The sequence below is a fragment of the Furipterus horrens genome, unplaced genomic scaffold (assembly GCF_987537825.1).
Source record: "Furipterus horrens unplaced genomic scaffold, mFurHor1.1.pri manual_scaffold_6, whole genome shotgun sequence".
In the NCBI taxonomy this organism is placed as follows: Eukaryota; Metazoa; Chordata; class Mammalia; order Chiroptera; family Furipteridae; genus Furipterus; species Furipterus horrens.
In genome coordinates this window covers 178,286,418-178,304,468 of record NW_028327176.1, presented here as the reverse complement: position 1 = coordinate 178,304,468, position 18,051 = coordinate 178,286,418, and the positions used below count along the sequence as shown (strand labels likewise).

The window sequence follows — 18,051 nt, the reverse complement described above, 5'->3', positions numbered from 1 at the left end:
GGGGATGCTCCTGTCTTGGTGCTAATTCACACCACCACTTAGCTTTTCAGTCTGATTCCCTGTGTGTTGTAATAAGGGATTGCTCTGATCAACTGAGATTCTCCTTGATGGTTTGTTATTCTTGCTTATTGTTGTAGTTTTAAACAGGGCTATGTGTTCCTGAACTGTTTCTTTAAAATACATTTTTCATTCTCTTTTAGATTCGGAACAGAGTACCATATTTTTCGCACTATAAGACGCACCTGACTGTAAGATGCACCTAGGTTTAGAGGAGGAAAACAAGGAAAAAAATATTCTGAACCAAATGGTGTACTAAAATAGTTAATAAAATATAACAGAATGATATTTCAACCATGTAAATTGAACAACAGTCAACAGTGGTAGTAAGAACCATCATCACTGTCATTAACAAATGAGGAGAGACTTTAAGGTTCAAGTACTCTTCTGGTTTTCTGGGAACCCCAAGAACTCATCATCACTAGTGTCAGAATTTATGAAGCTCAGTTGCTCACAATCACTGATATAATTTTCTTTGCTATCTTCATACTGACCAGACATCTTGAAATTCAGCCATAAAGTGGGACATTTAAGCATCCCCAGGGGTTTCGCGTGGGCCCACCGTTTCCTCTTCTAACAGCTGTCACCACTGCTGACAGGTCAGGTAATACACATCATGGTCTCTGACATAATATTTGCTCCATAAGACAACAGACATTTTCCCCCCACTTTTGGGGGGAAAAAAGTGCGTCTTATGGAGCAAAAATACAGTAGTTAGGGGTGGGGGCTTAGTGGAGGCAGGACGAGAAGGTAGTGAGGGTGTAAACTGTTGTGTGTGTTCAGATTGAAGAAACCAGAGCCCATTTATTGTCTGTACTGAATTAAAACCATGATGTGATTTTATATCTTCTCCTAAAATATAGTGCAGTGTTGAATACATAATGTGGGCTCTGCAAATACCTAATTGGATTTTATTGAAAAATGGAATTGTCAAAAATCTTTCTAAAACTGCTATTGAAGCCAATTTTTAATTGTTTATACATTTTTTTTTTTTTGCCAGCTACATCATTGAAATAGGTTGAAATAGGCGCCAACCATCATTATGACTTTATGAATTAATCTCATGAGTTATCCTGTGTTTCATGTAGGAATCAGCTACTATTTTGGGAAAAAGTGTATGTGGGGGGGCTACGTCATATAGGCTGCTTTCTATGTGGGATAGCAAAGCTGTTTTTTCCTTTTTTCCATACATTATTTTCTCTTATTTTTTCTGCTCATTTACCCTGATTGCCATCACCACCTTATTCCTTGCCCAGCTATCCCTCTTACCCTTTTTATTGACTAATCCACAAAAAGAAATATACTTCTATATTTTTATCTTCATCTTTTGAAAGAGAACGAATTTTTCAGCTATGTAAGGATCAAGTGAAGTTTTGTTAACGATTTAGGTTTATAATTCAGATTTGAAATACTATAATAATAACTTTACGTGTTACTAAAATTCTTTCAACATTCATTTCCAGGCTATTTGAGAGATTACTGTCATGTTGCTCCTTAAATGTAATTTTAGAATTTATTTTATGCAGCAAGTTACCATTATTAAATGTATTCATTAATGATCGATAAGAGCATCAGAATGCGTATGCTGCATGAGGTTATGGTCATGCATTCCTTAGCTGTGTTTGACTTATTTAAAAAATTACCCATTGCTTTTGTATCTCTCTGAAGATTTCCTGCTCTATGTATGGACTACTAGTGAATGCTGAGTTTCTCAACTGGCAGCACTTTAACACTAAAATCCTCCCTTGGAATGCCTACTGTTGCGTTTGTCTCCTAGAGCTCTCATTGAGCAACCAAGGAAACGGGAAGATGAGCAGCCGTCGGAAGCGTGCTCCTCCGGTGAGAGTAGATGAAGAAAAGCAACAGCAGCTTTGCTGGAACATGCATGAGGACAGAAGAAATGAACCTCTCACTGATGAGGAACATGCTGACCCAGGTCCCAATTCCTCTTCTGCTCATTGCATCATCCTAGATGATAGTCTAACGGAAGAAGTGGCTCACGGAGATAAAAGGAGATGTTCAGAGACAGTGAGCATCTCAAAATTAATTGACAGAGAAGAGACCACTGACAGTTTTTCTTCTTTGTGTGTAAAGCTGAATATTGTGATTTCTCCCTGTCACTTTGATAATTCTTGGAAAGCATTTCTAGGAGAATTCTCTCTTCAGCTTCTCCCTGAACAGAGTTTAATTGAACATTTTTCTGAAAGGAGTTTTACACTGATGAGTTCAGAGTCAAGCAATCAGTTCCTGGTCTATGTTCATCCAGAATGCAGAGATGGAGAGAATCAAGAAAAAGGACTCAATGAGCCAATCAGTGTTTGTGACAAGGGTATTCGAGTGGAATCATCTTTCACTGGTGAAATGTTAGAAGATTTGGCATGGCTGCAAAAGAAGAGAAGAATAAAACTTTACCAGAAACCAGAAGGAAGTGACATTATTAAGGTACTCAATTTCTGTGGTGTTTGTTCAGGTTCTTCTTTGGGCAGTGTTCTCTGGAGTCACTTTAGAAGGAAGATCTGAAAAGCCAGCAATATCCTATCACTAAGTTTTGATGTATACTTTTATATCTATATTATAGCTAATTATTTTCAGGCTGAACTTTTTCAAGTAGGTCTTCCTGATTCCTCCTTTCCAGCTGTACTCTCAATGACTTGGGTTGGTCCTCATTGCCTCTCTCTCTTCCTGTGGAAATCCTTTAACCATTTCCATGCTTGCTTTTTCCACTCCATCTGCTTTGTCTCTGGACTAGTATAATAATGAAATGCAGGTGTAATTCTATGCCTTACTGCCTAAAGATTAAGTATAATCCGGCATGCAAGTCCTTCCTTTGATAGACCCTTGTCCAGTTCTCCAGCCTCACCTTTTATCACTCCGCTCTTTATTTTGTCCCCAAAATTCCAACTTGATTTGTTTCCTGCATATTCCCCGCCACCTTTCTCCAGCTTTGCTTTTGCTTTCACAGTTCCCTCTGCCTGGGCTGTCCCCTTCCTCCTCTTTGATAATTTCTGGTTGTTCTTTAGTATTCATCTCAAGAGTTCATTTCATCTAGAGAGACCTTTTCTTAAAATCCTTGGATGCTGTTAATGTGCCCTTCCCCATCATACCTGGTGCGTATGTTTAATTTTGCTTTGGTCTCTTATAGCATACTTACATTTTAGATCTTTCTTTTTCACTGGATTATGAAGTCTTTTATATTCACAGCCTTGTAAAATGCCTGATACTGAAGAGATTTTCAGCAAATGAATGAACAAATTTATTATTTCTTTAAGGCTCAGTTATTCAGTAGCCAAGTCACTAATTGCAGTCTCTTTTTCTATGAAATATAAATAATACCCATTTTTACCTCATACAGTTGTATTGAGAATCAGGTGAGATAATGTAAGTAAATGTATTTTGTAAACTATGAAGCAGGTCGATATGCCTTAATGCTTAAACTTGAAAAGAAATTCTAGTATGTTGAATTCATCTTTGTTCAGTTGAAAACTGTTTTATACATTTCTCACATTAAAAACAATTACATTGTAGCTCTATTTTAGTTTTCAGAATTGACAGTAAGAAAGAAAATTTAGAAGCATTAAAATATAACTAATCCTTCCCTAGACAATGAAACTATGCAGCCAAGCATGCCCTCTCTTTGTTAATTGTGGGTGCCAAAATTGTGGCCCAGTGATAACAAGTAAGAATTCGTGGATTGGTATTCTGTTCTGTCCACCTCCCTCACATATTTAAATAATTATTGCTACTATAGTAAGCCATCTTGAAGTGAACACAAGTCAGAATAAAAATGTTAATGAACTATAATCTTTGCTACCCATTCTTGTATAATAATGCAGGGTTGGATTCTTGTTCTTTAGTAAAAGAATATGAGAATCTCAATGATTAGGGAATCAGGTCCAGGAAAATAGAGGGGAATGAGGGAAACTTCACTTACTGAGTATCTGCCATTAAGAAGTTTTAAATTCTATCATCTAGGCTTCCTCATATAGACTTCCCTCCATTTTGCAAATGAGAACATTAGGTCAAAACCAATCAATTATTTTGCTGTTGAGTTAGCTCCTAGATACCAATGTCATTATTCAAATTCAAGTATTTTGATTGTAAAACTTCATACTGCATTGTTTCACCAGAATCAAGACATAAAACATTCATCAAGTTCAGTTTTCCTATACATTTAATGTTTGATCTAGTAACAGGGATTCCAAAATCTAACTTCTGTCGTGTGTCAGAATCTTCTGGGAGAGTCTGCATTCGTAGCCAAGTTCACTGATTATTCTGATACTCATCAAGTTTGCAAATCATTGACTTGGTAGGTAGAATTGGTGTTCTCGTCAAATTCCCCCAGGTTTGGTTCCAGTTAAGGAAGTTTTGTTTTTTTTTTCCTAGTAACTTGAATGATGCATTGCACATAGTAGGCACTGCATTTGTAGAATGAATTTGTTACTGTAAGTGAAAATATGTGAGGGAGATTTTGTAAGTATATATTGCTGTTTGTGGGGAAAATACTGTGAATATATTTTTAAATGGTAAAAAAAAATTTTTTATATCCTTATAAAGAGTAGCTAAGTACAATTAAAATATTTTTATGTTGATCAATTCTTTGTAGGTTGGAATTTATCTTTTGGAAGATGGTCTAGCAAAACTAGACTTTTTCAGTGATGCAAGTTCAAGAATGAAAAAGTTCAATCAACTCATGAAGAGAGTGATGGAAAAGTTATATAACTTTATTATTCCAGGTAATTTTTAAAGTAAACTTAAAAATTGGGTTCCCCCCAACTCTAAAACAGCTAATAAAAACATAATGGAAATTAAACAACCTCCATAAAAGTCTCTGTATGACAGATTATACTTTTTTGAAATGCCCCACTAATATAATTTGTGTCTTGATTTGCTTAATCCTGTACTTAGCTTATAGTAAATAGTCAAGAAATGTTTGGAGAGTCAATAGCAGAGTCTAAAGGGACCTGAGCTGATTGGAATTTTTTCAGTATTCCTGTGCTTTATTTTGTTGTGGCCAGAGATTTTTGGCTGGCCTTTATTCCACCTCTACTTTGCAGTCTGGCAAATAGTCTCAAGAAAGTGTTTCCCAAAAGACCAGTTAATTTTGCTGCTGTTTCTTGGCAAGACCTCACATCCTTGGTCAGGACTGCCACTTCAGAGTTGTCTGCCATTGGTTCCCAAGGGGAAGTGTGGCTGGCTTGGTGCAGCCGATCAGCACTGTTGGAGAACAGCTCAAATTCTACAAGCCCTGCTCACGGTGGGACAGTGGTGTTTCAGGTGCAGATCTTCATACTGAATTATTTGGAAAATGAGTTTCTAGCTTGATTGTTGAGTTGTTTCTGCAAGACATTCTTTGTGAAGCTTTATAATGCTAATAAAAGTAAATTATTTTGCATGTTAAAAACTTAAAAGGGAAAATCTCTGGTTTCAGAATTGGAAGTAATGATTTTAAATACATCTAGATTTTTAAAAGTTAATATAAGTTATTCTGTCTTTTAAAAGTAATACAATATGAACTTTTCAAAGGAGAACTTTAACGGATTTCAAATGAAAACTTCAGTTTAGTTATCAATACCAGATTATACAACTTTAGTCATGGTCTGAAATAACCAAGTCTGTAACTAAATGTTAATTGTAAAGTTTTGAAAACCTTTCATGGCATATTTTTTATTGTGAAAAGTGAATTATGTTTTTTGTGGTACACTCTTCATTGTAGATGATATAACATTGTGTCCTAGAACAGTTTATAGACCTTTTGAAACAGTTTGGAAATAAATCATTAGCTAATGGAAGTTTGTTAACTTGTTCAAGATTTTGAATTTTCATGTCATAGTGGGCACAAATCTTCCACATGCAGTTGTGCCCACAAATGAATAAGATATTCTTATAAATTTGTGTTATTGGTTTCCACATTTATCTCCTAATTGGCTACCGCTGCTACCAAAGCCTTTTTTGGGGGCATAAGATATACAGTAAGAACCCTTGCCTTATTAGTTACAGAGAAATTATGTCTGCATATGGATTTTTTAATATGAAGATATAAAACTGAATGAACTATTATAAATTGCAAAAGATATTTACATTTATTTCCTCAAATATTCATTAAATATCTACAGTAGGCAAAGCTTGTGCCAGCTCCAAGGAGCTATAAAAACAAGAGACAGCTTTTGCCCTCAAAGAACATTACAGTTCAATATGTAAGGGCAAATACACATAGATGATTGCACTTCCAGACAGAGTGTAATGTGTTGCTATATCAAAAGTATGAAGATACTACATGAACACAGAGGAGAATGTTAATTGTAACAAAGATGGGGGATGGGGGGAATGCCATGGAAAAAGTGGCAGTTGAATTATCTTGAAGGATGGATGGGTAGATTTTTGATTAGTGAAGAATTAAGGGTAGGGCCCTCAAGTCACAAAATACTGATTAAGTCCCCAGAGTTAGAGTGCATGGTATGTTTTTGAAATAAGAATTGCTTGTAGTTAAAAAAGGTGGATCGGGCTGTTTTGAGTACATTGTTGTTGGATGTACAGATGTGTTGGAAGAAGATGAGGAAGATTCAGATAGCGAGGCAGAGGGACAGGACATTGATGAGCTCTATCACTTTGTGAAGCAAACGCATCAGCAAGAAACACAGTCCATCCAAGTGGATGTCCAGCATCCTGCGTTGATTCCTGTGCTGAGACCGTACCAAAGAGAGGCTGTCAATTGGATGCTGCAACAAGAGCATTTCAGAAGCGCTCCTGCTAGTGGCAAGTATAGCATGCTTCAAGAGAGGCATCTTGATCAGAGGGACCTGACGAGAGGTAGGGAGGAGGGAGGGAGAATTGATCATTAAACAAATCATATTTAAAAAATAGGCCAGAACGGGTGAACAAAATAATTTTCTGAGATATCCCTCAAAATTGAAGTCTAGAGAAATTCATTTGTGGGTCCTCTTACCCTTAAATGTTTGACCTGGTTTGTCCAGGCAAAATAAAGTCCTCCTTGATTGGAATTTTTTAAAGCCCGGCCATTTTTTACACGTCTTTCCAACTAAGAATTGCTTTTGGAATCTGATCTTGCTAATCATCTGCAAGAGGCTTTACAATGTTTTTTTTTTTTTTTTTTAAGATTTTATTTATTTATTTTTAGAGAGGGGAAGGGAGGGAGAAAGAGAGGAAGAGAAGCATTAACTGGGGACCCGGCCTGCAGCCAGGCATGTGCCCTGACTGGGAATTGAACCCACGACTCTGGTTTGCAGGCCAGCGCTTAATCCACTGAGTCATACCAGCCAGGGTAGGCTTCACAATTTGATGCTGAATGTTAGAGATAGAGCACATTTACAGAAGTGAGACACCTGGTGACTAATCTAATTTTCCTAGATGTGCATTTATTTTATTTACTAAACAAAGTAAATAATAAAATAAAATGTCACTTCTTTATCACCAAAAGGGATGGGCATAATGTGAGATTTTTACATGATTATTTCTCATTCTTCCTATATAGATTTATTTTAGTTAATGATAAATAACTTTTGTTTCTCCCATGAGTTTCAGCTTATAATTTTTTATCCAACCAACTTCATTTTATTAAACTTCCTATTTTGGAAAATAAATATCAATTTATGGCCAATATTATTTCTTCCCATTTCTCCTCCTCCCATACCCTAAATTATTTTAAAGTAGTGATAATAATATCATTTTATCTGTTAATATATCAGTTTACTTCAGTAAAAGATAAGGGTTTCTTTAGGCAGATATAAAATATATGTATAATGATGAACTTTAAAGCCAATAATTCCTTAATACCCCTAAATCTCTCTTCTTCCGTTCCCATCCTTCCATCTATTCCCCTCTTCTCTTTCTCTCTCTCTCTCACAGTTTGTTCAAATCTGAATCCAAATAACATCTGTACATTGGAATCAATAGCTGCCTCAAAAGTTTATTTTAATGTGTAGGTTTTATCTTGTCTCATCCTTTTTTTAAATTTTCTCTTAACTTTATATGTTGAAGAAATTGTTAGCTCTGTAGAGTTTCCCACAGACTGGATTAATTTTTTTTCTCCTAAAGAAATAATTTTTCATTAATTTATTTTATTAAGGTATAACTTATATACCAAAAATGTTTAGATCTTAAAGGCATAGTCTGGTAAGTTTTGACAAATCTATGCATCTGTGTAACCACCAATCCAATTAAGACATAAAACTAGACTTTCCCGAAAGTAGCCACTAGCCACACATGCCTGTGGAGACTTGATATGTGGATATGTGGATATCCAAGTTATGTGCTCTAAGTTTAAAATATGCCAGATATCAAGTAGTACAAAGTGTGAAATATCTCATTAATAATTTTTATATTGATTACCTATTGAAATAATATTTTTGTCCTAGTGAACTAAATAAAATAGACTTAAAGTTGGTTACCTATTTCTTTTTATATTTATATCATATAGTGCTGACATAAAATATTTCCATCACCCCAGAGTTTCCTCATGGCCCAATCAATTCTCATACTTCACCCCCTTCGGGAGGCAACCATTGTCACCATAAATTAGTTTACCTGCTTTTGAAACAATAAATGGAACCCCTGGGATGGGGGGTAGAGTTGGCGTCATTCAACATAATGATTTTAAGATTTCACGCATGCTTCACATATAAATAATTCATTCATTTCCATCCACAGACTGGATTTTGTTGATTAAATCTCAGGTGTCATTTAGTACTTCTTTGGTTCCCTATGGTTCCCATAAATGGAAGCTTTTATCTTTTAATTGGTCAATTTTATAAACCCTGTGTATCTATATTCCTACTTCATCTACTAATCCCTAATGAAGGCAATGAAAAATTACTTGCTGTTTTGCTTGTGGATGGGGATATACATCCTATTTTGCATTTGGTTTAAACAACTTAAAATATTAAGGGAAAGGATAGTGAAAAGTCTGGTTAAAACCAGTGTTACAGTTTTAGATGTTTTTTCCTAATTAAGTAAACCTTTCCCCTCACTCTTAGGCTCACATAAAAGGCTAGATTTGATTTGGATTAATGTATTATCCTAGTAGTATATGTCTGTTGAGGTAGAGACTTTAGGCAACTTTTTGAAGGATTTATAAAAGATAAACAACTTTCTTTTACTGGGTAGGAATTGATTATATGTACTAATTTTCTTTTACTGTTAATTCTCTGTTATTTGCTATACTTTATTTTTCTCTCTTATCATTTGCTTATATGGAAAATATTTGTGCCCAAAGCAAAGGAAGCTAAAGAATAATACCTGAAGAAAGAATAAAAGGGATCCTGCCTAGCCTATTTCCCATATGTATGTGGTTTACCAGCCTATACTGTCTGTTAACTTATTTTTACTTTAATATTATGGTCTGGCAAGAAAGAAAACAACCAAAACTTGTTTTTATGTATGTTTTTATTTTGGGTTTTTTTTTTTTAAGAAAATGCCCTGCACTTCCTATGGCGAGAGATCATTACCTCTGAGGGTTTGAAACTCTACTACAATCCATACACAGGCTGGTAAGGCAAAACTTTATGTGTTTGATATTAAAAATAAATATTGTGAAAATCTATATGCGTTAGGTCATATATGTCTTTAGCCTTGGCAGTACCTCAAGAAGGAATACTAAGTTAAAGTCTTGTTAGACATTTTTGTAGACAGGATAGCTATAGAATTAATAGCACTTATCACTTTAAAGTAAATGAATGTTATATAAGAAACTTAATATGCTTAATTATTGATTCATAAAGAGATTATAATTCTAAGTAAAAATGTCATCTTACTATGGGTCAATTTTTACATTGTTCATTTTTCAATGACTATTATGAAAGAGTTTTAGGAAAATCACTAAATATGATTAATGAATCATTAGTTATTGCCCTTCCTGTTTTTTCATCCTGAAATTCATAAAGAAGGCAGGCATGCTACCTTTTATTTTAGAAGAGAAAAATGGTGGCTGTTTATCAATACCACTCTTGTTTCTGCAGACCTAGTTGTCAGCTCAGGCAGTTTTTTGATTATCACCGTTCTTATATTCATGAAATAGGGATTTGAATTGTTTACCCTAAAATGTAGTTTTACAAGTTAGACTTTATTTCCAGTTTTCATTTTTTCCAGTTCTCTTTAAAAACAGTATAATTTTTATTTGTAGTCCTATGATGTGTTTTTCTTGTTTCTTTTTCTGTCAGCATTATCCGTGAGTTCCCAAGTGCTGGGCCACAGTTGTTTGGTGGAATCTTAGCAGATGAGATGGGTCTCGGAAAGACAGTGGAAGTTTTGGCTTTGATTCTGACACACACTCGACAAGATGTCAAACAAGATGCTCTGACTGTTCCTGAGGTAGGAGTGCTGCAGGGCTTGGGAAAGCAAGGGGACATATGTTCTCCCGAATCATCATATGTTGAGCATTTGCTTGGCACTTAAGTCAACACTACAATTTATGCTGCAACTAATGACATATTAGTTGTTCGTTAATGTCAAGTGGGTACAGGGAATGGGATGTGTGTGACTTGGCAGGGTTTTTGTAATGATGTTGGCCAACTGGGAAGGCAGATACTCTGTCACTTACCAAGCTTCCTTTTAGGACAGACACTCCCTTAGGAAAATACTGTTTCTTAAATATTCTGTCACTGAGAATATTTTTTTTAATTTGTACAAATCTCAGATATGTAACTCAAGAATGTAATAATTAGAACTTTGTTAAAGGAGATGTAGCTTAGTAATTAAAGTGCTAGATGAAATAAACTCTTAAGTCCTTGTTGCAAAATAGATACACATTTCAAAGCATATGTTTAATTTTTGAAGGTCTTGTGAAACAGATCAAAGGCCATGGTTTTTTAGAGTTTAAAACGAATTCCACTGAGGAAATAGAGTTCATATTTTTCCATAATGAAATTTTAAATCTAAAATTAAATATTCTGAAATCAGACTCCTAATGAAGGCTGTAACTGTAACTACCTGTAAGGCTCACTGTGCTCACAACCTTAGTGATTATACGATCTTTTGATAGGGTCAAGTTTCCAAAGTTAGCCTTTCAGATTTGGGAAGGTAATAAAAAATGTCTATTTTCTTTGTAGAAAAATGAGTTGGAGTGTACAGTTGTAACCATCAGCGACTTCTTTTTCGCATTTTCTTCTAAGTTATTTCTAGCAATATTATAAATTTAGTGGGTTAATTCTTTATTTAAATAAACCTTTAAAAGTTAATTGTAGAAGTCCACACCTAACATTTAGATCATTACGATAACATGCACAGTTTAAAAAAGTGATGGCTATAAGCCCTGAGATAAAAAATAAGTTTTATATATATGAATAGCATACTTAACCCTTTTTTTCATGACTTTACAACTCTTTGGCTTCTTCTTAATAGAAGGAAGGTTAATTTTAATAAGCAACTCAGAATACTGAAAGCAAAACACTGTGTGACTACTGAATGTTGTTTATATCAGGGAAAAGTGGTGAATTATTTCATTCCATCTCATTATTCTGGAGGACAAGTAAAAAACAAAGGAACGCAAAGTATAGAAATTGAACCAAAAGAAAAAGTTCAGTGCCCCCGTAAGTATGAAATCTCTTCAAGAAAATGCCTTTTGACAGTGTTCTCTGCTGTAGTTCTTGTAGTCTTTAGATACAGATGTCTTGTAATTATTATAAATAATTGTTTCTTTATAGTCATTTGTTTATACTTTGCATCAATGGGTTCAATGACTAGTCATAGTATCTTAACAAAAGTCAAGATTTTTTTATTTGACTTGGTAGATTTTCCTCAGTATTATATAATTTTAAATTTCTCTAGCTTACAGTTTAAACCAAGCTTTGTTTCTTCTCTTAGCTACTTTAATTTCTGCTAGCAAATGAATGTTTCCCTTATTAGTAATAGCATGTACATAAATGATTGTGAGAGGTTTTGTTTTACGATCTTAAATAACGTTTGCTTTGTAAGATTGACAAACTCATGAGTAATTCTTAAATTATTTCCATTATAGAAATTTATTTCTTAATGTGTTGAGATACATTTTTATTACATATTATTTAAAATGACAATATATAGATAGCATACCCTTAACAAATCTCTGATTTATTTTTTACTAACTTGGTCCTTAATGCACATTAAGATTAACTGAGTTTTATTTTCTTTTAATTTTAATTATTTTGACTGCATATCTTTTTGCATTTAGCTACACGCGTGATGATCCTGACAGCTGTGAAAGAAATGAATGGGAAGAAAGGAGTTTCCATCCTTTCCATCTATAAGTATGTCAGTTCTATATATAGATACGATGTTCAGCGGAACAGGAGTCTTCTGAAACGGATGCTGAAATGTTTAATTTTTGAAGGTCTTGTGAAACAGATCAAAGGCCATGGTTTTTCTGGGACTTTTACACTGGGGAAGAATTACAAGGAGGAGGATATATATGATAAAACAAAAAAGCAGGTAACAGAGCGCTTATTGAGTAGCTCTATGTGAGGCCTTACAGCATGAGTTAGCAGATCGCACACTGACACTGTAGCTCTTATAGACTGAAGATAAAATCAAACCGGTTAGGAGCATCACTTCTTGAATGTAGGTCCCATCAAGGAGAAACTTTATTTTGGTTACCATTAAGCCCAGAAAAGAGTACTTAGCGTATAGCAAGTACTCAAATATTTACTGATTGGATTATAAAATTAGTTGGTTAAGCATATTACGAAGTTTAATTTCTCTATGCTGTTCTCAGCAGTTTAAAGGTTTGTTCTATATTTTTTAAATGTTAATGATACCTTATATGTACATAGCTCTTCATAAACATTTTGAATCTTATATAAGTTCTCACTTTTCCCATGTTTGTCATCTTATACATTTTTTACATTTTGTTATAAACCTGCTTCTTTGAAGCAGTTAATTTCAATTTGCTTTTAAGAAAATAGTTACAAATTTGTAAACATAAATCAAGGAAAGGTTAATGACAACAAGTCCAAGTGTAGAGCTGCCAGCTAGGCTAAAGTGAAAAATGTTAGATAAAAAAGTTCATTTCATCAAGTAGGGAGTTTCCAACAGTTTTTCCTCAGCCAGGGCAGGAGACTGCATTGAACTTCTGTGCTTTTACTAATTCTTTTGTCACCAAGAAAAGACAGTCTCCTTCAATTGGTACCATTCATTCCATGTTAGGTGCTCCTGCTCCTCTGTTCAGCCTTGGCTCTGACATCCCTTCTGGGAAGCTATTGCTGGCAGCTGCCTTCACATCACAGCTCCTGGCAGTTATGCGCCCCTCTTACACATTCCTATAGAGTCGTTTTACTTTTTACTGTTCTCTCTTTTCCAACGTACCCCTTTGAGAGCAGGGGCTAAATATTCCTCATATTTGTACCCCCAACATCACACTGAATTGGCTTTCAGTAAATAATTGCCAGGAGGTAACCCAAATAGAAAGGAGAAGGACCGGCTTTATTTGCTAAATGCAGTAACTGGTAAATTCACTTCCACTTTCTTTAAATGCTGTATTTTACTTCTTGCTATTTTTATAATTGTCCTATTTATGTATTTGTGTATTATAAGTAACTAGTTTTTTATTGTTTTAGGCAGACTGTAAATTATAAGAGGTTAATACCAAAGTATTAGTAGCTCCCTTTATCCTTCTAATTTTTATTTTCTCCAAATCTTACGTACATAGTAAGCCTATCTTTTTGTTTAGACCTGCAGACTATGGGGAGGGTTCTTACCAAGGGTACTCAGAAAGCCACTGATCAGGAGTGATTCTCCTCAGGAAAAAAAGCGTAACAGGATTTTTATGTAAATCACATAAAGTTGGGAATTTAATTTTGGAAATGTAACTTTTGAAATAAATTAATTAAATAATTTTTTCATAGGCAGTATGGAGTCCAAGGAAAATTCAGAGAGAATCCAGGAAATCGGTGAGCAAGGACACAGATTCAGAGTATTTGCCATCAAACACCTCTGATGATGATGATGATCCCTACTATTATTACGATAAGCCCAAGAGAAATCGTAGTAAAATGAGGAAAAAGCCTGTTTCATCCACAAAAAAGGGGAAAAGTCAGCCTGACATCGATCTCAGTTCACAAGACCTTGGTCCAGCTACCAGTGACTCTGTAATTACTGACGTTACCACATCTAAAAGTAGGTGTGTCCTTGACGCCCAGCCAGAACATGGGACAGAGGACCAAGCTGAATCTCTAAACGCTGCAGGTGGCGATGCACCACGTTCTAATGTCATGGGTCTCTGTAATTCATCTGATTATCGCTTTGAATGTATATGTGGTGAACTTGACCATATGGACCGTAAGCCTCGTGTTCAGTGCCTGAAGTGCCACCTGTGGCAGCATGCAGAATGTGTGAATTATGAAGAGAAGAATCTGAAGATTAAGCCTTTCTACTGCCCCCACTGCCTTGTCGCGATGGAGCCAGTGTCAACGAGAGCAACTCTGATCATCTCGCCCAGTTCCATCTGTCACCAGTGGGTGGATGAAATCAACAGGCACGTGAGGTCATCATCTCTTCGAGTCTTGGTAAGGCAGTTCGGGCTCTTTAAAGGAACAGGAAAATGTAAATTTTTGCTTCTTGAAGATAGTTTTTATCATTGTCTCTTTGCTGTTTATCCCCCAAATTAATGAGAGAATAATATTAAATCAGAACTTGAAGAGGAAATTGTGAATATGAACTAGAGCAGCAGACTTATTTTTTTCTGATATCAGAAATTCAGAAGTTAAAAGTACTTGAGCAGAAAGATGTGAAAGCTTTTGAAAACATTCTTTATCATATAAATGAAAAAGTCTTTGAGCATTTATGCTCAGAGAGAAATGCAATTCAAAAACACCACTGTACGGTAGTACCTACTTGTCTGATCCACCATCTTTTAGCTCGAGTCAGCCCCTGAGCCTCAGTTACCTCATCTGTAAAATAAGAATTTACTTTTTCAACAAATATGTATTGAGTACCTATTTTGTGACAGGAACTGTGCTAAGTTCTGAAAAGAGAATCCCCTTACTTATTGTGAAGATTAAATGACTTGATAAAGTGCTGGCATGTGGTATGCATTCCTTCAGTGTTATTGTTTACTAATCTTAGTGTTCTACACTCCGATTTTCTTCTCTTTTTTCCATTCAAATGTTATTTCAGGCTTTCTATATTTTAGCCTCTATCATACGCATGGAGAGAGAATGCAGTAATAAGCAAAACACTGTCTTTGCAATTGAGGGGCTCTGTTCTGTGGGGCACACAGACCTTAGTTTGAATCTTGGCTCTACCAGTTTTGAGCAAGTCACTTCACATTTCTCACATGCGAGATAGGAATAATAACAACCTCTAACAGAGTTGTTGTTGAAGGTAGCTAAAGCTTAGCACAGTGTCTGAAGCATAAAAGACATTCAGTAAATAATAGTGCTTACTCTCCTAGTTTTTCATACCACTGTGCTTTTGCACATTCTGTTGATTCCATCTGCCTACTACCTGTGTGTCGTCTCCTTTTCCCCTTTTCTTCCCCTTGAGAACTCCTAAGTGTGGAGGTGGATCTACAGGATTATTATTAGTCTATTATTAGTCTTCCATACTAAAATGTGCCTTTCCCTAGACAGGTATGGAATGTATCTCAAAGCATGTTTGTTCCTAAGCAAGGAGAAAGGACTCAGTAAGAATATAAGTGAATGATTATTTCAGTTATCTTTGAGAGCCTTTCTGCAGTTTACTATGTCTGTGCTGATTATTTCCTAGGTATATCAAGGAGTGAAGAAACATGGCTTTTTACAGCCTCATTTTTTGGCAGAACAGGATATAGTTATCATTACTTACGATGTCCTTCGTTCAGAGCTAAATTACGTAGATATCCCACACAGCAATAGTGAGGATGGGCGTCGCTTGCGGAACCAGAAGCGTTACATGGCCATTCCGAGCCCCCTTGTAGCTGTGGAGTGGTGGAGGATCTGCCTCGATGAAGCTCAGATGGTCGAATGTCCTGCTGTAAAAGTGAGCATTTGTGCAGAATCTTTTGAGAAAGGGAAAGGGGTTGGGAGAAGCTGTCCGTAGAAAATTTAATAATTTCAGTGTATTTAACCCACAGTATTGCTGTTGGCCAAAGTTTGCTGTTAAATACTTTTCTCTTCTGCTGTGAACTGCATGCGTAACCCTTAGGAATTATTTTGGTACTTTGTGAACCATTGCTCTGTACACAATGCTGATGTATATTTTAATAAGATGACAGTTTAACCAACTGTATTTGGGGGGCTTTTAGTAAGCCTCACACACTCTTTGAGAGCTTTGTGCAAAGTTGACTTCGGCAGTTTTTATCAGAGAGGCCAGGTGGTAATGATAATGCTACTATTTTATAAGATAGAATTTTGATTGAACCTTTGTCATATATCTGAAGGGTGGGGCGAGGACATAATCAGTCATTCAGGGAGGCTTCTCGTTCTACATATGCTTGAACTGCCCTTCCTTTCTTGGGGGCATGTGGCATCTAGTGAAAACACTATGCTATAAGTTGGCTCATGGAATAGGACAGTCAACATTGAGTGTGATAACTTCTAAATAAGACCAAGTGCACTGACCCGAAGCAGAGCTTTCCATGGGCCGCTGTCATGAGTTATTCCTGACTTCTGCACTTTTCCTGTGGTTCTTTTTTCTTTTTAATTCCATGTCTCTCTCATCAGGCTGCAGAAATGGCTCAGCGCCTGAGCGGGATCAATCGCTGGTGCATCAGCGGCACTCCGGTGCAGAGAGGATTGGAGGGTAACGTACGGTTTCCTCACGTACTGCGTATATAGAAACGCTTAATTTTTTTTGAAGAAAACATATTATTATGTTTAACCCTTGCTAAAATCCTTATTGAAGTGATTATACGTGTCGTTTTTGGCATTTGTCTTTTTAAATGGAATTGGGTGGTTTTTGGTGTACATGTGAAGACAGGTGAGTAATGAGAAGTCCCATTGTCCTAAGCTGAACAGTTGCTGTGCCTCTCCCAACAGCGTAGATATGGGTCTGAATTGAACTCAGAGTTCCCAAGTGGTAGTTAGAAAACAGAAAGCACCTGATGAGAGGGAGGACTTAATTTTAATTGACTGTATCTATAAAAATAGGATCATAATTTTCATTGCCTGAATCCACAAATAGTAGGTCTATAATTTCACTAATTATAAAAGTTATAAAACATTATTAGCTTTATAATATCACCCCATATGGTTATACTATTATTCCTTCATCTGTTCCTCTTCTTAGACATTTAGATTGTATCTGGTTCATCCCTCCCTTCCACACACACATTATAACTCATACTTCTACATAATCTCATTCATGTAACTTACTTTTTCCAACGAGTACATTGAATTTTTAAAACTTATTCAAGTTGTGAATATTTAAAACGAAAGGTTTAAATACCGTTTTTACATAAGTTTACTAAAAAGCTGTAATTAAAATGTAACTTATAAAATATAAATATTCTCAGAGTCCTGTGGCAAATATCCATCCTCAAAAATTGTCTTCCTGAAAATTTAAGTTTTTGTGTATTGTTTTCATCAGGATAACTTATCACTCTGCTAAAATAAAAATATCAACATCCATTACCGTGACCTAAAAAGCAAGATGTTTTTTGATATTTTTAGAAAGAAAAAGGTTACCTAGGGAGATTTTATAAATACATACTTAAATATTTGTATAATTTTAGTAACTCACATTAAAATACATATTAATGTTATAGTATCAGGGTAATTAAAAGGCCAATTTAGTGGTCTGCTGTTATATTTGGAAACTGCTCAAATTGTAGATGTTTCAGTATCACTAAGATTCATTCAGCTCAAATGTTAGCTTCAATGGTACAGAAAAAAGAAAACGACTATCAGAGTTACTTTTTTCTAATTTTAATTTTAATTTTTTGAAAGAATGTGAGCAATCATTCCTCAGTTCTCCGGGCAGGTTATTATGGACATGTGAGATGTGGGGCAGGTGTTTGGGGCACTTGTCTTCATTCAGCAAACTCTTGAGTAATGAGCCTCACTGAGGTATAAATGACATATGATAAAATTA

General features: G+C 35.4%; 1 protein-coding gene across 1 annotated transcript in view; it reads left to right on the top strand.

The window, feature by feature from the left end:
* The window catches only part of SHPRH (SNF2 histone linker PHD RING helicase), a 70,782-nt gene that overhangs the window by 6,320 nt on the left and 46,411 nt on the right, over positions 1–18,051 (top strand). The window contains exons 2-11 of the mRNA XM_090279945.1: positions 1,835–2,499; positions 4,661–4,790; positions 6,592–6,810; positions 9,482–9,560; positions 10,230–10,380; positions 11,489–11,597; positions 12,218–12,474; positions 13,887–14,546; positions 15,748–15,999; positions 16,683–16,761. Of these exons, the coding sequence (XP_090136071.1) occupies positions 1,867–2,499; positions 4,661–4,790; positions 6,592–6,810; positions 9,482–9,560; positions 10,230–10,380; positions 11,489–11,597; positions 12,218–12,474; positions 13,887–14,546; positions 15,748–15,999; positions 16,683–16,761 (2,569 nt within the window). The 5' untranslated portion in view covers positions 1,835–1,866. The remainder of the gene's footprint in view (positions 1–1,834; positions 2,500–4,660; positions 4,791–6,591; positions 6,811–9,481; positions 9,561–10,229; positions 10,381–11,488; positions 11,598–12,217; positions 12,475–13,886; positions 14,547–15,747; positions 16,000–16,682; positions 16,762–18,051) is intronic.